Source organism: Betta splendens, chromosome 9, assembly GCF_900634795.4.
Source record: "Betta splendens chromosome 9, fBetSpl5.4, whole genome shotgun sequence".
In the NCBI taxonomy this organism is placed as follows: domain Eukaryota; kingdom Metazoa; phylum Chordata; class Actinopteri; order Anabantiformes; family Osphronemidae; genus Betta; species Betta splendens.
The window spans coordinates 2,660,202-2,678,210 of NC_040889.2; the positions used below are offsets into that span (position 1 = coordinate 2,660,202).

Sequence of the window (18,009 nt, forward strand, 5' to 3'; positions counted from 1 at the left end):
GGGGTAACATATAGGAAAGGCTCCAGAATCCTCAAGGGTCTTTGTTAGAGTTTGTTAATGACAGACTGAATGATGTGATGTCCAGCTCTTTTCATCTCATTCCTCACCAGATCGTTCCCGCGTCTGATTTTTCTTCCCCCAAGTCCTAAAACAAAACCAGTGTCCAGTATCTACATCACATTTCCTTCTCAAGCTTCATTTTGCTGATGTAGTATCCAGTGTGTATTATTTTGGAAGATGAAAGAGTCTGATGATAAAAGGGGGCTACCACTGATTTCCATCCCCAATCTCTTTCTCATTTCCCACTGTTTACCTCTCATTTTCTCTCGTGTGCATTTACAGCTGCATTTTCTTTCTCTCTCCCTATGTGCTACTGTCTGACTCATTCCCTTTCTTCTTATCAATGATTGTTGACATGTTCTTTAATCAGTACATTCGTATTTGTGTGTGTTCTCACAAATGTGTCTTTGTTTCGTATCTTTTCCTATACTTTGCATCTGAAGACATATTATTAATATTATTATTATTATTATTATTATTATTATTATTATTATTATTATTATTATTATTATTATTAGTAGTAGTAGTAGTAGTAGTAGTAGTAGTAGTAGTAGTAGTAGTAGTAGTAGTAGTACTGGTGGTAGTGGTAGTAATAGTAGTATTACAATTGAACAATAGTCTGGATATTTTGATGATTGCACTGCTGAGCACTTTAACTGATTGTTTAAGCAGTAGTGTTTAGGTTGTTGTTGTTTTTTTGTTGTTGTTTTTAATTTTTGCAGTTGTACTCTATTCAAGTCTCTCTGGTCCATCAGTGGAACTACTGAATTCTCCGTGTGGGTATATGTGTGTTTCTTATTGCAACAGTAAGTGCAGCAGATTAGTTAGAAAGCAGATTAGTTAGAAAGTTGTCAGTCAAGCTCAAAAGCTTAAAGGCATCAAAAAGGAACATGAAGGCCATGCATGATTTCAGCTACATCTCAATATTTTGCCTGTTTTTGTGCGCATCAGTTCCCATAATTTCATTTGGTTCCTGAAGAAGAACCAGCTGGTTCCCCAACAGTTTTGACTTCAGATTTGCAGAACACTACTATCCTAACACACACAGAATCAAAGCGGCAACCCAAAAATCAAGTTGGCCCAGCGTAAGCCAAAAGCAGGAAAAATTGACTGATTGTGTGTTTGCCTGGGGAAGTTCATTATCGTTGCCTTTGTGAGACAGAGAAATGCGTGCAGAATACATGTTGATCTGCTCATGTATTTGTTTATTTTAACTAATTAGAGACCATAGGAAGCTGAAACATATGTATTCCAATACCATATGTGTTTGTCCACTACAAATATTTCCCCCCTGAAATCTTCAGCTCCAGCTGCAACCCAGACTCAAGTGTAGTGTAGTCAGTGTTGAAGATCAATTATGGTTGTGAAAGGAAGTCAGGGCAGCTTTCATGCAGCAAGTTAATGGAATTCATTCAAAGGTTTTACAGTATCTTATTGACAAAGGTCAACTATGAATGAACCACAATATGTGTATTTACATTTATTTTACTTGACCCTGAGTGTAAAACTGTATATAGATCACACTACTGTACAATAAAATGTGATCTTTGTTGGTCACGCAAACAATGAAAATCGATAATGAATTTATAGATCTGATAAATCAATAAACCAGTTCTCAAGTCTTTTTTTAGATATCTTTCTGACAAACAAATGTGAGAAAACATCTGGTTAAAGGCATCAAAAAGGAACATGAAGTTAGTGTATAATATGTATACAGTATAACAACAGGTTTCTGATGAGATAATTCCAGCCTACTGGGAGTCCTGAAAATCCTCCAGCTGCAGCGTGGCAAATCAACATTCGACATTGACAGTTTTGGCTCTGACAGGAGAAACAAGATCGTGTTTGAGCAACTGACTAAAAACACAAACCTCCCAGTAGATGCAAGGCTTTGTTTTCTTATTCAGTGACAGAGGGAATAAAAGAGGTAAGAGCTGCTCAGTGTAGCTTCGCATGTAGGTGGACGAGAAAGGCAGGGAACAAACAGACACATCACATTGGACCTGCTGTGAGACAAAAGTGTTGGTTTTAGACAAAACTCAAGGTTCACCTCACGCTTTATAAAGCTCCACCTGAGATGGAACACGTACACTTTGCCTCGTGCATTGCACAGTTAAATTCTCCGTGTCTCACACGGTGACTCATAATGAGCTCGGGGTCTTTCAGAGCAGAAATGGATAGACTCTCAGTAGTGATGCAGACTTCATCAGATTCACAGAAGCGCTTTAAAAAGGGCAGACACCTCTGTGATTTTTCAGATTGTTGAAGTCTCAAATTTACTTTAACTAACCAGACATAATTATATTACTGAACTGCATTTTCTCTCCCATCACTTGCACTGAAATTGCTTTAAGAACACTTGGTTCCATGGGTATTGTAAAATGGACATGAGAGACTCAAGAAGTTGGGACCTGTTCTTTGTTCGTTAGCACAGATTTGTTCCAACATTAAAAAGTGTTAAATCTGTCCTTGCAGGTTACCAGGGCCCTCCAGAGTTCCTGCTGCAGGCAGCGGGGCCTCCAGGAGTCCGGGTTCATCCAACCTCAACCGCCGCAGCCAGAGCTTCAACAGCATCGACAAAAACAAGCCTCTTCAGTACGCCAGTGGCAACGATCGAGGTGAGGTGGAATTGCTTTGGTGTGATGGGGGGGCTGACTTTACATTATCCTTCCTAGCCACTTGGTGGCACCACTGCCACAGTCAGGTGGCACAGGAGATCCCAGTCTCACATTTTACCTATCTTAACCAGCCTATGTGAACCCCTAGCTTTTCATTCTGACAGTGTTATAATTTATGCAACTAAGCACAAACGATGAAAATGGTTCACATTGTGTCAGGAGCCATTTGAAACTGCAGGGGGCGAATTCTGAATTCTGGAACCTGCTCTTTCCAGCAAGCAAGCAAGCTTATAGGAGCGATTACAGTTTTAAAGCAGCGTCTGGCAGGGTCTTTAGTGTAACGTCAAAGTGCTGGGACACGCCAAGTCAAAATTTATTATAGGTAAATAGTTGTTTTACTGTAACTGCCTACATGTGGAGAATAAAAAAGGAATCATTTTGTGCGTATTGCTTTAATTACTTAGAATCTATTGGCTATAAGCTATAAGCTTTGGCCCACTCACTTTATTTATAATAGCTTTAAGATTTCATTTTTGGCTCCTTCAGGAGATTTATCTTGACGCCTTGGCCGATACAATAAAACAAATAGTAATGAAAATGTTTTCCATATGCTAGAGTCATTATAGGAATTCAAACCAGTTTGTTGTACGACAGTCTTTGCAACCATTAATATAAATTCTGCTAATGAGACATTTCTCCTCACTTTTAAGCTTTATTCAGTTGCTGAGATTTTGGTTTTTGGTTCTTTCACATTTAGTCCAGAGGTTCTTATGTAAACTCCCCATTTTATATTTATTTATAAAAACTCAAACTAAAGAGCAGAACAGTAGTGACAGCATGATTAAATATCTAACATTACTTTTATACCTAAAATTGTAACTTTGCAGGTAAGGTATCAGACTTGTCAATGCAGCTGAGATCTGCCAGAAAGACAAATCTTCAGTTTGCTGAGATAAGACACTGAGCACCAGAGCATCACTGTGAGAAAGATGAAACAGTGTTTTGGTCTAAAGTAAAAGGAGAAAGGGGTAAAAAGAAAAATCAATTTTGAGGAAATGTCAGCAGTGCAGCCAGAACCTTTTGGGCAAAAGCAGGTAGCAGAGAAACAGATACAGGAAGTGGCTGCCACGAGCAATTTTCTTCATTTTTTTTGAGTTTGTTTTCTTTTCCCAGCTAGTTTCATTAACCATGCCACGTTGCACAACCTCCTATTTTATATCCCTTAAATGTTGTTTTGTCTTCATCTTCACAGATCTGTACAGCTGGAGGAAGTATTTTTAATTTCCTTTTTAATGGTAATTTTGACCTATTCATAACAATAAAAACAAGTAGTACTATTCTCTGGGTTTATCCTCAATGATTTATCACCAGATTTACTATGCAGTGCAGGATACAGCTTGACATGTGTTTAACCTGTGGCCTCAGCAATTAGATACCTAATGTGAGTTTATGAACTACTTTTTGTCAGCAGCCGTCTCATTTAAAACGACAGACACATTTTATATCACTACAGAAAATAAAGATGCAGATATCTGTGTGTGTGTGTGTGTGTGTGTGTGTGTGTGTGTGTGTGTGTGTGTGTGTGTGTGTGTGTCTTTGTGAAACCATTCTATTGTTGTTTTGTTTCTCATTAGAAAAAAACAAGAATTTAAAGGGCATGAGGAGTTTTGCATCATTCTTGTTGCCATGCAACTATCTAAGTTATGCCAACTAAACTGAGGCATGAAAGAGCCTGTCTTCTATGTAGTAAGACTCAACATTTGGTCTGAGAAAGTTGGCAATTGTTGTCCCTGTTCCTAAAGGTTAAAGACGATAGTGAAGTTTGTTAAAGGTGAGTGAGGAGGGGTTAGTTAATAGATATTACGATGTGTCAGACAGTGATGTGCAGAGCAGTTGAATGACAAACATCACATACGCGCTGCGTCAGTTTGTGTGTATTTGTTAGCAGACAGTTTACCACCGCCCAGAAGAACTGACATTTCATTTCTCGGCCGCTGAGGACAAAAAAAATGACGTCTGTTGCCATGGAAATGGCAAGTCACTGCACGGTGAAAAGTGTGGTGGTGCTGTGAAACAGCCTCCAGAGAGGAAAAAGGAGAAGGTAGATTTCTAAAGATGGGGTTAATTGACTGGACACACGGACTGAATCACAAATGTTTTTAATAGCTTTTAATTCACATTTACCTAAAAATGTAATAATTGCAAAATAAAGGTCCTGTCAGTTAGGTGCGGTTTAAACCACAATACCTCAGCTGGTTTGAGGTCAGGACCTTTTCTATGTTGGACTTACTATTTCTGAACATGCAGACTCAAAGCCAGCTGGAATGTGTTTTAATTATTACAGCTTAACATTTATTACTTTAAGGCATGGTAAATAATGCAGACAACAGATATGACTTGATTTTGCTGAAAAATGAATGTGGGGGTCAATAATGGCCTCATCATGAATCGATCGTATAGAGTCTGGTCCCATGTATACACAGCCATTTAGGAGGAGTCTCAAACGTAGCCTGGCACATTGCACCTTTCACTCCAGCGCTGACACAAGGCATTGAGGCTATGCTGAGAACTTTAAGCCGGTTAAACTGCCTTGGCCACAGCTGAAACTGCCCCCCCACTCCCTGCCTGCCTGAAGGAGCCTTAAACTGCAGACTAGAGGTGACTCACAGCCAGATGACCCCCCCCACACACACACAAACACTCACTGGGCTGACTGACAGCCAGACAGACAGTCTAAAGGGGCATAACTTCATGCTGTCACCGCATCACCAACTGCTCTTTATTCCCGGCGCATGTCTACTGTTTTTGTGGACGTTCACTTTATCGCCCTCTCTTTTCCACCAGGAGCTGCATTTCTGCATGTCTCTGCCTCCTTGTCTTGTGTTGGGTTATTTTAAAGCTGATACTTCATCTACTACATAGTTCAGGCAGTGAATGTGTGTACGTTGTATGTATGTATGATGTTGTGCAGTACTGGTGGCAGGCAGCCAGGCACATTACACCTTTTGCTCCAGGCTCACCAGATGATTATGAAATATTTATTTTACATGAATGATTAAGGTTCATGGTGTCTTTATTGCCTCTCGCCTTTAGGAGCCACAAGTTGACCAGCACTCTGAGGACAAAGTGTGAATAATATTTTTAATATATGATGTTTGATCATTAAGTAAAGGAGAAGGATTTTCAGTTGCTGTTCTTTGTTTTATTTTGAACCAGTGGGGATAATGTGGAAGAAATAATTCCAGTGAGACCTGTCTAGGTCTTGCAGCATTTTACATTGACTGCAGGCCTTTTGAAGGAGTTACTGGTATAGTAAAGAGATATAGTAGACTAGAACAAATGCATCACTTCAACACTGACACAGTCCCTGTGGTTCCTTTACTTCAGGGAGCTGAGAATATGCAAAATACATAATATCAAAGGGTCTGATCACTCCTAGGGCCAATTAGGATTCTTTAGCAGCTCCCTATCTTTCATACGTCTGTATGGTGCTGCGTGGTAGTACTGTATGTATCAATAGGACGTTAGCACACTCAAGGGCAGACACCTTTGAGACCTCTTTTTTTCCCATAGTCCCAAACTGATGTTGAAATTCTACCCATTGGGACTAAGTTTATAATAACTTTTTGTATTATGTGCAACATTGAAATATCCAGAAAGTTTTTCAGCGTTTTGAGCTCAGTGTATGTTTAAAAAAAGTGTTTTGTTTTGTTTTGGCAAATTTTTAACCACCAGAGTCAAGATCAATGTGATTCTTTGTAAACGATATACACACAGTATACAATATTACACAGTACATGTTATTAAAATAATTTTAGCTGGTTGTGGTTGTACCAGTTCACGCTCCAAGCGTGAACTGAGATGGCTCTATCACCCCAGGATAAGCGGCTCAGATGCAGGATGGATGGTTGTGTATTAAAAATTCCCTCTATCTCTCTCCTTCACTTGTTTAGAAGCGGTAAGGGCTATCCAGATACCTGGCGGCATGAACGGAAGTGGCAACGGTGGAACAGTCCCCACAAGCGTCAGTGGGCAGCAGCTGGCCTCTGCCATTCCCTCACCCACTGTGGGCAAGTCCTGGCGCAGCAAGTCCATGAACCTAAAGCACAGCGCCACCTCGTCCATGCTGGCCAGTCCCACGCACCCCAGCGCCCCTTCTCCTCAGGCCTGTGAAGGTCTCCAGCCGCCGGGCGGCGATGGGTTAAAAGTGGGGTCAGCTGTCGGTGGCGGGTCCCAGAGGTCAATGCTGGAGAAGTTCCGGCTGATTAACCCTAGATCAGCTTCCCGAGGATCACCATCTGTAGCAGAGATGGCGCTGCAAGAGGAGGACGACCTGTCGGAGTATAGTGAGGATGGATCAACATCCATGGGTCCGGTGTGCCGCAGCAGCAGCGCTACAGCAAAGCCAATGGCTGCTAAGAACCACCCATCATCCCTGACTGCACCCACTAAGACTTCCCCTTCATTTTCAAAATCTTCTTCCAATGGTCGATCCATGGGCCAGTCCAAAGACAAGGAGGACAAAAGTAAGTCTGGGAAGTCTTTTAAGGACAGCTCACCGCCGAAAGAGGAGTCCTTCGCCGAATCCACAAAGAAGACCTCCAAAATTGCCAGCCTCATCCCCAAGGGAGGCAAGCCGTCATCAGGGAAGAAAGACGGCAACGCCCCTGCAGCGTCGACTGGCATCCCAAAGCCAGGACTCAAAGTCCCCTCGGCATCAACAGCAAAGCCTCAGAGCCAGGCCCAGACCCAAAGTCAGGCTGCCCTGAACAGCAGCGGCAACATGCGGGGCGGAGAGGGGGAGAGGGGCAAACTGACGAAAGGCGGGCAGGGTGGGAGCTTCTACATCCAGCGCACCATCACGGGCCCAGAGGGCAAACGGACCAGCATGACCTCTTCCACCAGCACCTCAGCCCTCTCTGGATCCGGCGGTATGCTGGGAGGAGTAGGAGGAGGAGCACTCGGAGGGAATGGAGTAGTCCAGCTTCCTCAGCAGCAGCAGCACAACCACCCCAACACGGCCACTGTGGCTCCCTTCATGTACAGGTGAATATATAACTATAACTATATTTATCTTACAGTATACCTGCACATATCCAGATACACGTGCCTGCGCCCAGGAGTTCTCCCAGTGATCCTCCTCATCACTCCTCTTGCTCTCACTTCCACATCTCTTCAGTCATTACTGAACAAATTACCATCCCCAGCCTCTTTCTGTTGCCAAAGCCTTTTTATTTATCTGTCTGCGTTTCATCTTTGATGTGAGGCTCCAGACACTGTTAGCAACCATTGAACCCCCCTCCTCCCTTATATCAGCTGGCATTGTTTTGATGCACGCAGCTAGAGTATCCGCTGATGTTACACTCGTATACAAGCGAGTGGGGAAACCTGCCCAGCAGGGCCGAATTACTTTTACGACAGCAGAGGTAATCCAAAGGGGAGGAACTGCCAAAGTTGGATGCCTTTTATGCTTGTAGAGAAGAGACTTAGGAATCCCATTAAACAAGGCTTAATCCCTCATCCCTCTCTCTCCCCCTTCGCACCTACCCTCTTCGTTGTGCACAGTCAGCTCCGCCACATTCCTTCTGCCTCTTTCGAGGCATCGGCATTAGTTTAATTCTGCACATTTTACGCAGGTTCACCCGGAGCTTTCATTATTCCCCAGGATAGTTAGGAAACCTAAACAGCCTTCGCTCATTGTCCTTGGAGCACACTAGCTAATAGCGAGATGCTTTTGTGAGCGCGGTTTTCCTAGTCTTCAACTTTGCCCCCTCTTCTCTTGCTATAAATGTGGTTCCTCACCAGCAGGCCTCACCCACAGCCTTCAGAACACAGATGGAAGGTGTCAAGAGCCTCTCGCTGTGCTGCAGTTGACTAGCATTTTCAGCCCAGTTAGGCGTCTTTGCCTTGTTTGCTTTTACGCCCACTTTACCTTGTGTTTGGCTTATTTTTGCTAAGACTTTCAGACCCGTCTGGTTGTTGGACTGCATGCTTACCGCCGAGCTGGGTTGATGAATGACAACTTGGTGTGGGATGTATCTATGTGTGTTCCTATAATCCTTCTGACAAAACCAGTTCTAGAGAGAATTTAAAGACACGCTCTGGGTAAACATACTGTTCTTCATGAGCTTCATTAAAACTATTACTCAGTGCTGATGGCTGTTTGTGTGCTTAGCTTTTCCACAGCCAAGCTGTCAATCAAACAGTGAGGAGGGTGCTGTGAAATCCGGCTTCTTAGATAATCTGATCTTGAATCAACAAATTATAATTCAGTTCACCATGCAACAAGACATGGAACAAAGCCACACTATTAGTGGAGTCTCATAATATTCACTCTATGCAGCAGTCATCTGTTTCCCATATAGACTATTCCTTCTCTTATTTCGGGTCCAAATGTTTGCGTGCAGCAGTGGAAGTGAATATCTGCGAAATCCACTGAACTGAATGAAACCTGCGAAGAAGAAAATGCTTTCTCCCATGAGTTACCCCATGAGTTAAGGTGCGGGCAGAGTGATACTGTTGTCACAATTGGTAGCCTTTTTATCTGCGCTTCCGCAGGTAGTGGTGTGTGCGCCCTGGCGATCATGTATGGGAAAAGCCAGGCGTCGGCTCAGGAGTGAGTGCATTCCATGGCTTTGTGCGTGCACACATTAATTTGTCTGTGTGTACGCAAGACTATTATCTCATGTAGGGACTTGTTTCTTCAGATCAACAGACGGCTCAGGTGAAGCGTGATGCGGCTCGGGCTTGTGGAGGAGACAGATTTACGGCACATTCACGCACTCTCCCACACAAACACACACACACACCATCCAAACCCTTTTCTTGCTTAATGTTGCAGAAACACAGTAAATGTGAGGGGAAATTGTTAATATCTCTCTAAGCCTTTTAAATTATGAGTGTTGGTGCCCTGGTCTTAATTCAATTCCTTTTATATGTTTTGATTGCACCAAACACCACCTGTCATCATGTGATTGTGCTTGTACTGTAGCTGGAGCATCTTTCAACTGCTTTGAGTTCTTCGTGCATGACCGATTTGAAAGGACTATAGCAAGTGTTGTCCAGCTCAGGCTTAATAATATATTTGACATTTCAGTCGTTTGTAAAACTGCCGTGTGTTATTTGCTCCTCGTACCTTTAGGACATTCTCAGAAAATGACTGCACCATGGTGGCCCCGGCTGACCCCTGCCTCAGCCCCACCAAGGGAGAGTTAGTCTACAGCAAGACAGCCAAACAGTGCCTTGAGGAGATATCAGGTACAGCACATCAACACATGCTCCGTATTTTTAATGCAGTTTCAGCACATTTTTGTGGATTGTGGTAATAGAAACTTCAGCTGCCGTTTTGTAGATCTTTAGGTCATTTACTGTATGTACGGTTGCATTTCTGCACCACATGCGAAGGGGAATAGGCATTGAACATACCCTCTATAATAAATGGAGACATGTACAGTGAAGATGAATGTTGTCATCAACCAGTGTTAAAGGGAATTACCAGTACAGTAGGTGTGCATGGACGGATGCAAGGATTTTTACAGTATGTAAACTGGAGGATCCCAGTTCTGCACTGGTTTCACCTCATGAAAGGAAAAGGTCAGTCCTGACAGGCGGACACAGGGAGCATCTGTAGCTCTTTGTTTACATGTACATCCCTGCGGGCTGCCGTCATCTGTTACTGTCCCCAGCACCGTGTCACAGCCAGTGACATGAACCTTCATCATCGTACATACTTTATGCCTTATTTGGTTGCTCGTCTTTTAAGTTTAACAGCGGGGCACCCTTTGAAAATCGTTGCTTGACATTTGATGGCTACTTAAATCCAAAGCTCTTACAGTACAGTGATATCTGAGCCATTTCTAGGGGAGGAGTGCCTCTAAACTGCCTTGATGGCTGCTGGGCTACACACGCAAATAAATCAATTCAGTGACGCTTTATTGTCTAAAGAGGTGGAAGTTTAGATATTTTTGTCGTCTTTTAATTACAGTCAGTAGACATCTGTGCAGTAGAGCTTCTTTAGCTGAGAGGTCAAGCGATTCTTACCACAAGCCCAAATTCTTGACAAAGAGCAGGATGAAAGGTTAAACGAGGTGACACGCCATTAAAACACAAACGGCTGGCACAGAAAATACCATTGTTGTCATTGTATTTAGACAGCCGGTGATCCTTCTGATGAATGTCTGTGAATGACTAGAATTGAAGATTTTAGATTAAATACGAGTCAAACAGTGGCTCTGATGATTTCTATTTCTATAGAGGTCAGTGGCCAAACAGCTAACTGTAAAAAATGAGATGTCAACCTCGTGAGTAAAAGCCAGAAAGATTTAAAGCGGCAACACAAGTTGCGGCGTGTGATTACAGGTTTGGTGGATGTCAGGTTGGCGGGAACATTCCGGACGTTGCGCTTTGGTTGTGGCTTTTTCATTCCCCGTCATTTCAAGGATAAAATAAGACTGCGCAGCTGACCAGTCTCTTTGTTTGGAGTCCATGTCAAACACTTGCCTTTTGTTGTCCCTTGTTTGACAGTCATTTGGTGTCCACCTTTCTTTCCAGCTGTTTATCCATAGAGGGGCAAGAAAATCTTTGCAAAAGTGCATGTTTGCCTAAATGCCACTTAAAACTTGCATTTATGACAAATGTTATCAGTGATATTAGTGAATACATTTTTGAGAAAATATGAAATGATCGTTAATCATTTGGATGTTTGTACACTTTGTAGGCATGAAATGTAAAAAGGCAGAAGAAGTAATTGTCTTTCTCATATTTTGGATAATTAAAAGTATTGGCATCCATGATGAAACCCCTACTATCAGTCGCTCAATGAGATTAGTACAGTATTACCTTAATGATGGTTCTGGGGGCGAGCGCCTCCATTGTCTTCCAGCTGTCGTTCATAATATGTCACAGAGTGAGTGAGCGAGCTGGACAAGCACGGAGGGAGATCGCAAAAGTGAGTGTGGAAAGATAAGAACCGGTAAGAGGCGGGTGGTGAACAGAAAGTGAGCAAATGATGAGGATTAAGGGAAAGAGAGAGAGAGCAGTGAATACAGAGAAGGAGGGTTCAGAGAGAGAGAGAGAGAGAGAGCACTGCAGGCTGCATGCTGGAAGGAGCCCACTCGCCAGCTTCACCGCTCTTGCATTCTGTGCAGCGAGGAGAGGGGGACCGTCACAGAGGCAGAGGGGAGCCGGCAGGAGTGTGGCAGGGAGATGGTAATTAAGGAATAGACAGAAGGCGCCGGCGGAGAGATACAATAAGAGTGATTGAAAGGAGGGCCGAGGTTTATTAGGAGAAACGATCCAGAGTGTGCGTGAGCGCAAGGCGGGAGAGAGGCGAGTAAGTGAGGAATGGAGCGGTGGCGACTCATTCATCCACACCCCTGACTGTGGTGAAGCAACAGAAAGGAGCCAAGGAAACAGAAAGGCAGCATGAGGACCGGAGAAGGAGTGGAAGGCAGAAGTGTTTGTGTCCAGCTCAGCATCAGACCATGAGTATGGGCTGGGTCAAGGATGGATTTGGATTCTACCTGTATGCCTAGGCGGGAGGTTATTTTCGAAGCCGAAGCCTGGACACATGGGGACACATCTTTCTTCATGTACTGTACTCCGTGCACAGGTAGAGCCACTTGCATGGTCTCTGAGCCACCAAAGGTAGAGCAGTAAGCTGTGAAGAGGGCCGGGAGCAGAGATGAAGAGAGGAGCAGAGTTCTCCGTGTATCAGGGAGGCAGCCCTGCCCGACGGCCTCCCCAGCCTCTCCCCGATAACCTCAACCTGCGCCTCAAGCAGCGCTCGCTCACTAACCTGACCCTCCTCAATGATGGCGACCAGCGGGTCTATTCCTTCGAGCTGGACGAGCCGCCGTCTCGCCTCTCCCGGCCACAGAGCTCTCCATCGCACTCCACCTGCATGCAGAGGGCGGGCGGGAGCCTCCAAGGAAGCCCAAGGAAAGAGGCCACGGCGAGGGAGGGAGGCGTGCGGGGCACCAGGGCTCGGTCCCTGTCGCTTTCCCTCACAAAGGTGCTGTCTCAGTCCGAGCACTCCCTCATCCCGGTGCCATGGCGATGTGCCGGCGCGACCGGCCGTCCACAGCGGGCGTCATACGGCAGCCACCCAAGGATCGACCCGCAGCGGAGGTCTAGAGGGGAGGTGGGAACGGACGAAGAGGGCGGCAGCGGGCGTCCGGATGAGGCGCCGGCGGCAGGCAGGGGTGGCGCACAGCGGGAGGGCAAGGAAAAGGACGCTGGGTATTGGGCAGAGGAGGAAGTTTCAGGGGGAGGTCCTCGCGAGGGGACAGCTCAGCTGGATAAGGAGGTGATCCTCACCATGCTCGGCGACCTGGAGCAGGTGCTTCACAAGCAACCTCGCCCACGTAAGTCAACACAGTCTGCAACTGAGAGACTGTGAACATTAATTGCATGAAGAAGCCAATTTCTCTGAGCACATCCTCAAATCTTTAGACAGGAATCTCACCTACAGTATTCTTTACATGCTGCCTAAACAGCAGCATGTCAGTGAACTCACCATGCATAACGCTCATGCATCGTGCCTTCAGCCTCAATGCAAGAGGGAAGGTAGGTTTGCTTGATAAGCGAGACACAGCGGTGGCGGTGTGGAAAATTAAATGGAGACGGGTGCGGGCACAGCAAGGTGAGCTTCGATCGTGGAGGATGTCTAGCAAGTAGGGGGAAGCATGATGCAGCATAAAGCAAAAGTACCTCGAGATACGGCCGATGGAAAATCAACACCTCCTACACTGACAAAGCACAGCTTTTATTATTTGCACCTCTCTCGCCGCCTGTAATTCACATGGCCAATGAGATCAATAGCCTATTATTACATTGCATGAGTGAGCGGTGCCAGCTTCTCCGCTCTGTGGATGTGCACACAGGTCATTTTATTTATCCTTGTTTCTCAGTGTTTTGGAGAAGCGTGTACCAAAGGTTTATCCAGTTGGAAGCCTTTTATATTTGTAGAGAACCATAGCTGTTGCTAATAGATGTGTTATCAAGCTTGTCATGGCCAGGGCTATAAAATGACATGAGGATGTGTTTGTGTGCCTGTGCATGTGAGCTGCCTCAGTAAATCTTATTTAAGCTAATACTGTATGCGGTCCAGCTGTCCATTAAGGCTGCAACTACCTGACAGGTACATCTACTGTAGGAGCAGAATTCAGGGTACAAAGTCAAATCCACAGTGAGGACCTGGTTGAACTGAATGCATGGGTGTGTCTGTATATATAGATGTAATAGGAGGATAGAGAGGGAGAAACCGATAGATGGACAGGTACAGAGGCTCCCTCTCTGGCTGTGGGTGTGTGTGTTTGTGCTAGAACGTATCGGTCTGGAACTGCAGTCATTGGCATTATTTTGTGTCCACTATAATAAATGTATGAGAATGCGGGTGTGTACCTTCCTGTTTTGCCCTTTTGCCAAAGACCAGACCCCCCCTCCATCTATTCTGTTGGCTTGCTCTCAGTTTGGCTTCTTAAAAGCTTCACCAGGCCAAGAGTTGGATACTGTAGCAGCTTTACTACAAATAAAGGCTTTGTGGCTCCTCATCTCTCATGGAGGACACAGCAAGCCGCTGTAGCTACTGGAGTAGCTTTTGTTTTTTTTAACCCACATGTCCTGGTCCATGGACCGAAATGAACTGCTTTTCACGCTCGCATGTGGAAAAAACATACTGTACATTAGTACTGTGTGAAGTGTTTTTTCATGATGGAGACTATGTGGCCAGGTTTGCTTGATGTCATTTTATAACAGCCTGTAGTTGGATCTTTCTTGGGAGCAGAAGAGTACAGTAGATGTCGTGTGAGATTTTATTTTAACTGAGAAACTACATTGTTCATATTTTTTGTCAAGTCTTCCCTTACCTGGGTTAAAACATAAAAAAACATTTTTAAAGTGTTAGATTTAGTTCTTCATCAAAGTAAACCTGACCTGAATAAATTAGACTCCTGTATGAAAAACTACCACATTTATTGTACCTTGTAGACAAACATAGCATCACATAGCCACATACAGTAGCATACACCAAGACAGGAAGATGGGTGTCAGCGCATAAGGTCAGAAACATATTGCAATATCATATTCTTCTGTTCAAATGATATTTTTTCAGTTTGGGGAAAATGAAAAATACCAAAGACACAAAACAGTATTTTTTTTAATTTAAATGTAATATACGTAAAGTTTGTGTGTGTCTGTGCTAGAAAGCTTAGAGTATGTGAAATGCTCCATGGTTGCCCCCCAAATGGATTTTGCAAATCTATTGTTATTCAAGGAAACTGCCTCAGCCATTCTGCTTATCTTTTCCCACCAACCTGCTTCTCGAACGCTTTCCTCCTCCTGGCACTGAGCTTTTGCCACAAGAGTCACCTTTTCTACCCTCCTCCATTTGCCCTTTTGCTAAGCTCAGACCCCTCTCACCACTGGGATCAGCATACAGTGACTGAGCATATCGTCTCACACTTATTACTGTCTCATACATCACTGCTGCAAAGATGCTTTTCCTTTAAAATCACATTACACAAGTAACTTCATTTCACTTAGTAACCTCCGATAGATACAAGCTAGTTAGACGACAAGTCCACAGTGAGGCTTACGGTAATTGTCCCCCATCCTCTACATATAGTAGAAGAAGGAAGCAAGGCACTAAGCAGAACATAAAACAAACATTTTCATAGCTACATTCGGCTCAAAGGCAGGGTTAAGACCACGTTAGATTCAAGTGGCAGTGATTTCCGACAGGCCTGACAGAGAAACACTGAAAGAGCTCGCTTTTGCTGGCACGACCGCATCCCGGGCCTAACTGACAGACCGTGGGGTGTCATGACGTGACATTTCTTCATCGGCCCGAAGGAAAACTGTCAATACCGCGTAAAGAGAATGTGTGCGCTTTTTTTTTCCCGAGGGGAAAAAAACCTGCATGTGTTTTCATCCCGGCAGTGCCGAGTTGTTGGGCAAAACTGGCCGTCACCCTGACCAGTCGTCGTTCTGTTTCCTTTCATGAGATGTTGAGCGGGCCCTGCGATGGACTGGCGACCTGTCCAGGGTGTACCCTGCCTCTCGCCCGTAGCCAGCTGGGATAGGCTCCAGCACCCCCGTGACCCCGCACTAGGGAGTAAGCAGTTAGGAAAATGGATGGATGGAGATGTTGAGCGGCGTCCAGCGAAATGACGTTTCCGTGTGTGGTCGTCGTTGTTTCCTTTTTGTGTGTTTGTGTTAGTCAAATGCGAGTCATCTGTTCTCTCTTAGGGGAGGACCCTGAGACGAGACGCATGAGGACAGTGAAGAACATTGCTGACCTGCGGCAAAACCTGGAGGAAACCATGTCCAGTCTTCGAGGCACACAGATCAGTCACAGGTAGGTGCACGGAGGATGTATTATGGACCTTTTTTGTAGGGATATGGAAGGAAATGTCTCAAATTGCCCTTCCATATTTTCTTGGGAAGAATTATTAATTTAGACCTCCTGACTTTTCTAGTATGAAGTAAGTTTGTTGTGCATTCCATGGTGCCATTAAACAACATATAGTGTAATATAGCACTTAAATAATTGTAGAATCACTTTGTTTAGCCTTGCTTAGTTGCCTTTTATGATGTGATCAGTAAAACCGCAAACTCTACAGACCAGACTAGCAACTTCTAGCAAGCATCTTGGCTGTCAACACAGAATCGGAGCGAACCAGAAGCTTTCACCAGCTGTCCTGCTATGGTGTTTGGTGTGGATGGTTTAATGCTGATGCACGTTGCACGTTGCACACCATGACACGTTTGCTGGATTTAATTAAAAACGGGCGTCGCCTTTGCCACCAGCTGGGCACACGCGATGGACGATCGAGACCCTACAAGACTCTTGCATCTGTGAGCCACGGGTAACATAAAGGACTGTGACTCAAGCAAAGCACTCTATCTCTCACTCAGTCTATTATTTGGCTGCGTTTTTGCCCCATTTGCGGAGGAAGGGGGCGGCCGGGCTGCCGACAGCCGTGACAGATGGCTCTGTGCCTCTCCCTGCGTGTTCGTTTCCTGCTTCTTTTATTCCTCAGAGGTGCGGCACGATCGATACGGAGCCATTGTCTTTGGCACCACATTAACTTCAGCAGTGTGCACAGGATTGGGCTTTGAGGACAAGGTATCACTTGCGTGCATCTGACACGCAAGGAAAGTCAGTTTGAAATATGTGGCTAATCATGGAAAAGCAGTAAGCAGTGGTATGTGAAGGCAGCATGTGACAGCATATGGGTGGCTGCACTTGTCTTCACTTACAATTAGAAAACAGGCCAAAGTCAGTTGTACGTGCTTATATTCTGAATGAGATGATAGTGTATTCTGTTTGTGGCAAAATCCCGGCCAGCCCATCCTAATCTCCCATACGTATAAGAAATGGCCGTAATCACCACGAGGCTTTGAAATCACCGAAAGCAATTAATCACTGTTAGGGTTGAGTTGACAGGATATATTTATAGGACATATTTTATAGTCATCACTGTCCCCCTCCTCCTCTCTTCTCTTGCGGGATTCTCCCTTTGTATCAGTTTGAACCCTGACACTGATAATGGTGTTCAGTACCTTTCAAAAGAATAATCAAAATAATAATCTGACTCAATAACTATATATGTTATATTATTATTATTATTATTATTATTATTATTATTATTATTATTATTATTATTATTATTATTATTATTATTATTATTATTATTATTATTATTATTATTATTATTATTATTATTATAGCAGTTGATGCAGTGTTTAAATTCTAGAGATCTTGGAACTCTAGTCTTGTTCCATTTCCCAGTTTCTTTGAACTGACCTTGACATGTTGTTATCATTCAATCTTCAAAAAAAAATCCTTCACATACTTAGAGAAAGGGAATCTCGACTGCCTCCCTGTTCCCGCATCTCGGCAAACCCTCACAGATCCATGCCTCTTCCCTAGGGAAACATAGCTCAGCAAATGATGTTGTCTTTCAAAGTAATCCCAGCAACCGAATGCGTTTAAATATTATAATATTATAAACAGCTGTGGGTAGATTATGTAGATGCTATATAATTTATTATATTGTTTTCAGGCTATTTTTAATACAGGGCCAGAAGTGCAGTAAAAGTGTCCTAAAGCTGCCACATTACAAAGACTTAAAATGGTTTATACAGTAGACAACGTTCTTGGACTTGGAACAAAAGTAAGAGTGTACAATGTGTTTGAAGCAAACATACCGCAGTGGTGCTGGCCATTGTAAGGCCAAACCAATGGAGACAATGACAGCTTTCCCTGTTCCTACTGAAGGAGCTGATTCCTGGCTACTGATGACAGATGTAGGCTGTTTGACTGCTC

The 18,009-nt window shown here is 44.1% G+C and overlaps 1 protein-coding gene across 14 annotated transcripts in view; it reads left to right on the top strand.

Annotated features, from left to right (window-relative positions):
• nav3 (neuron navigator 3) overlaps nucleotides 1-18,009 on the top strand; it is a 128,743-nt gene that overhangs the window by 69,921 nt on the left and 40,813 nt on the right. For 13 of the 14 annotated variants that reach the window (XM_055511339.1, XM_029160316.3, XM_029160317.3 and 10 more), the window contains 4 exons: nucleotides 2,536-2,678; nucleotides 6,632-7,724; nucleotides 9,820-9,935; nucleotides 15,927-16,035. In XM_055511339.1, coding sequence (XP_055367314.1) covers nucleotides 2,536-2,678; nucleotides 6,632-7,724; nucleotides 9,820-9,935; nucleotides 15,927-16,035 — 1,461 coding nt within the window. Of the gene's footprint in view, nucleotides 1-2,535; nucleotides 2,679-6,631; nucleotides 7,725-9,819; nucleotides 9,936-11,676; nucleotides 13,043-15,926; nucleotides 16,036-18,009 lie in introns of those variants that run through there. The other variant, XM_029160326.3, reaches the window with a different exon arrangement.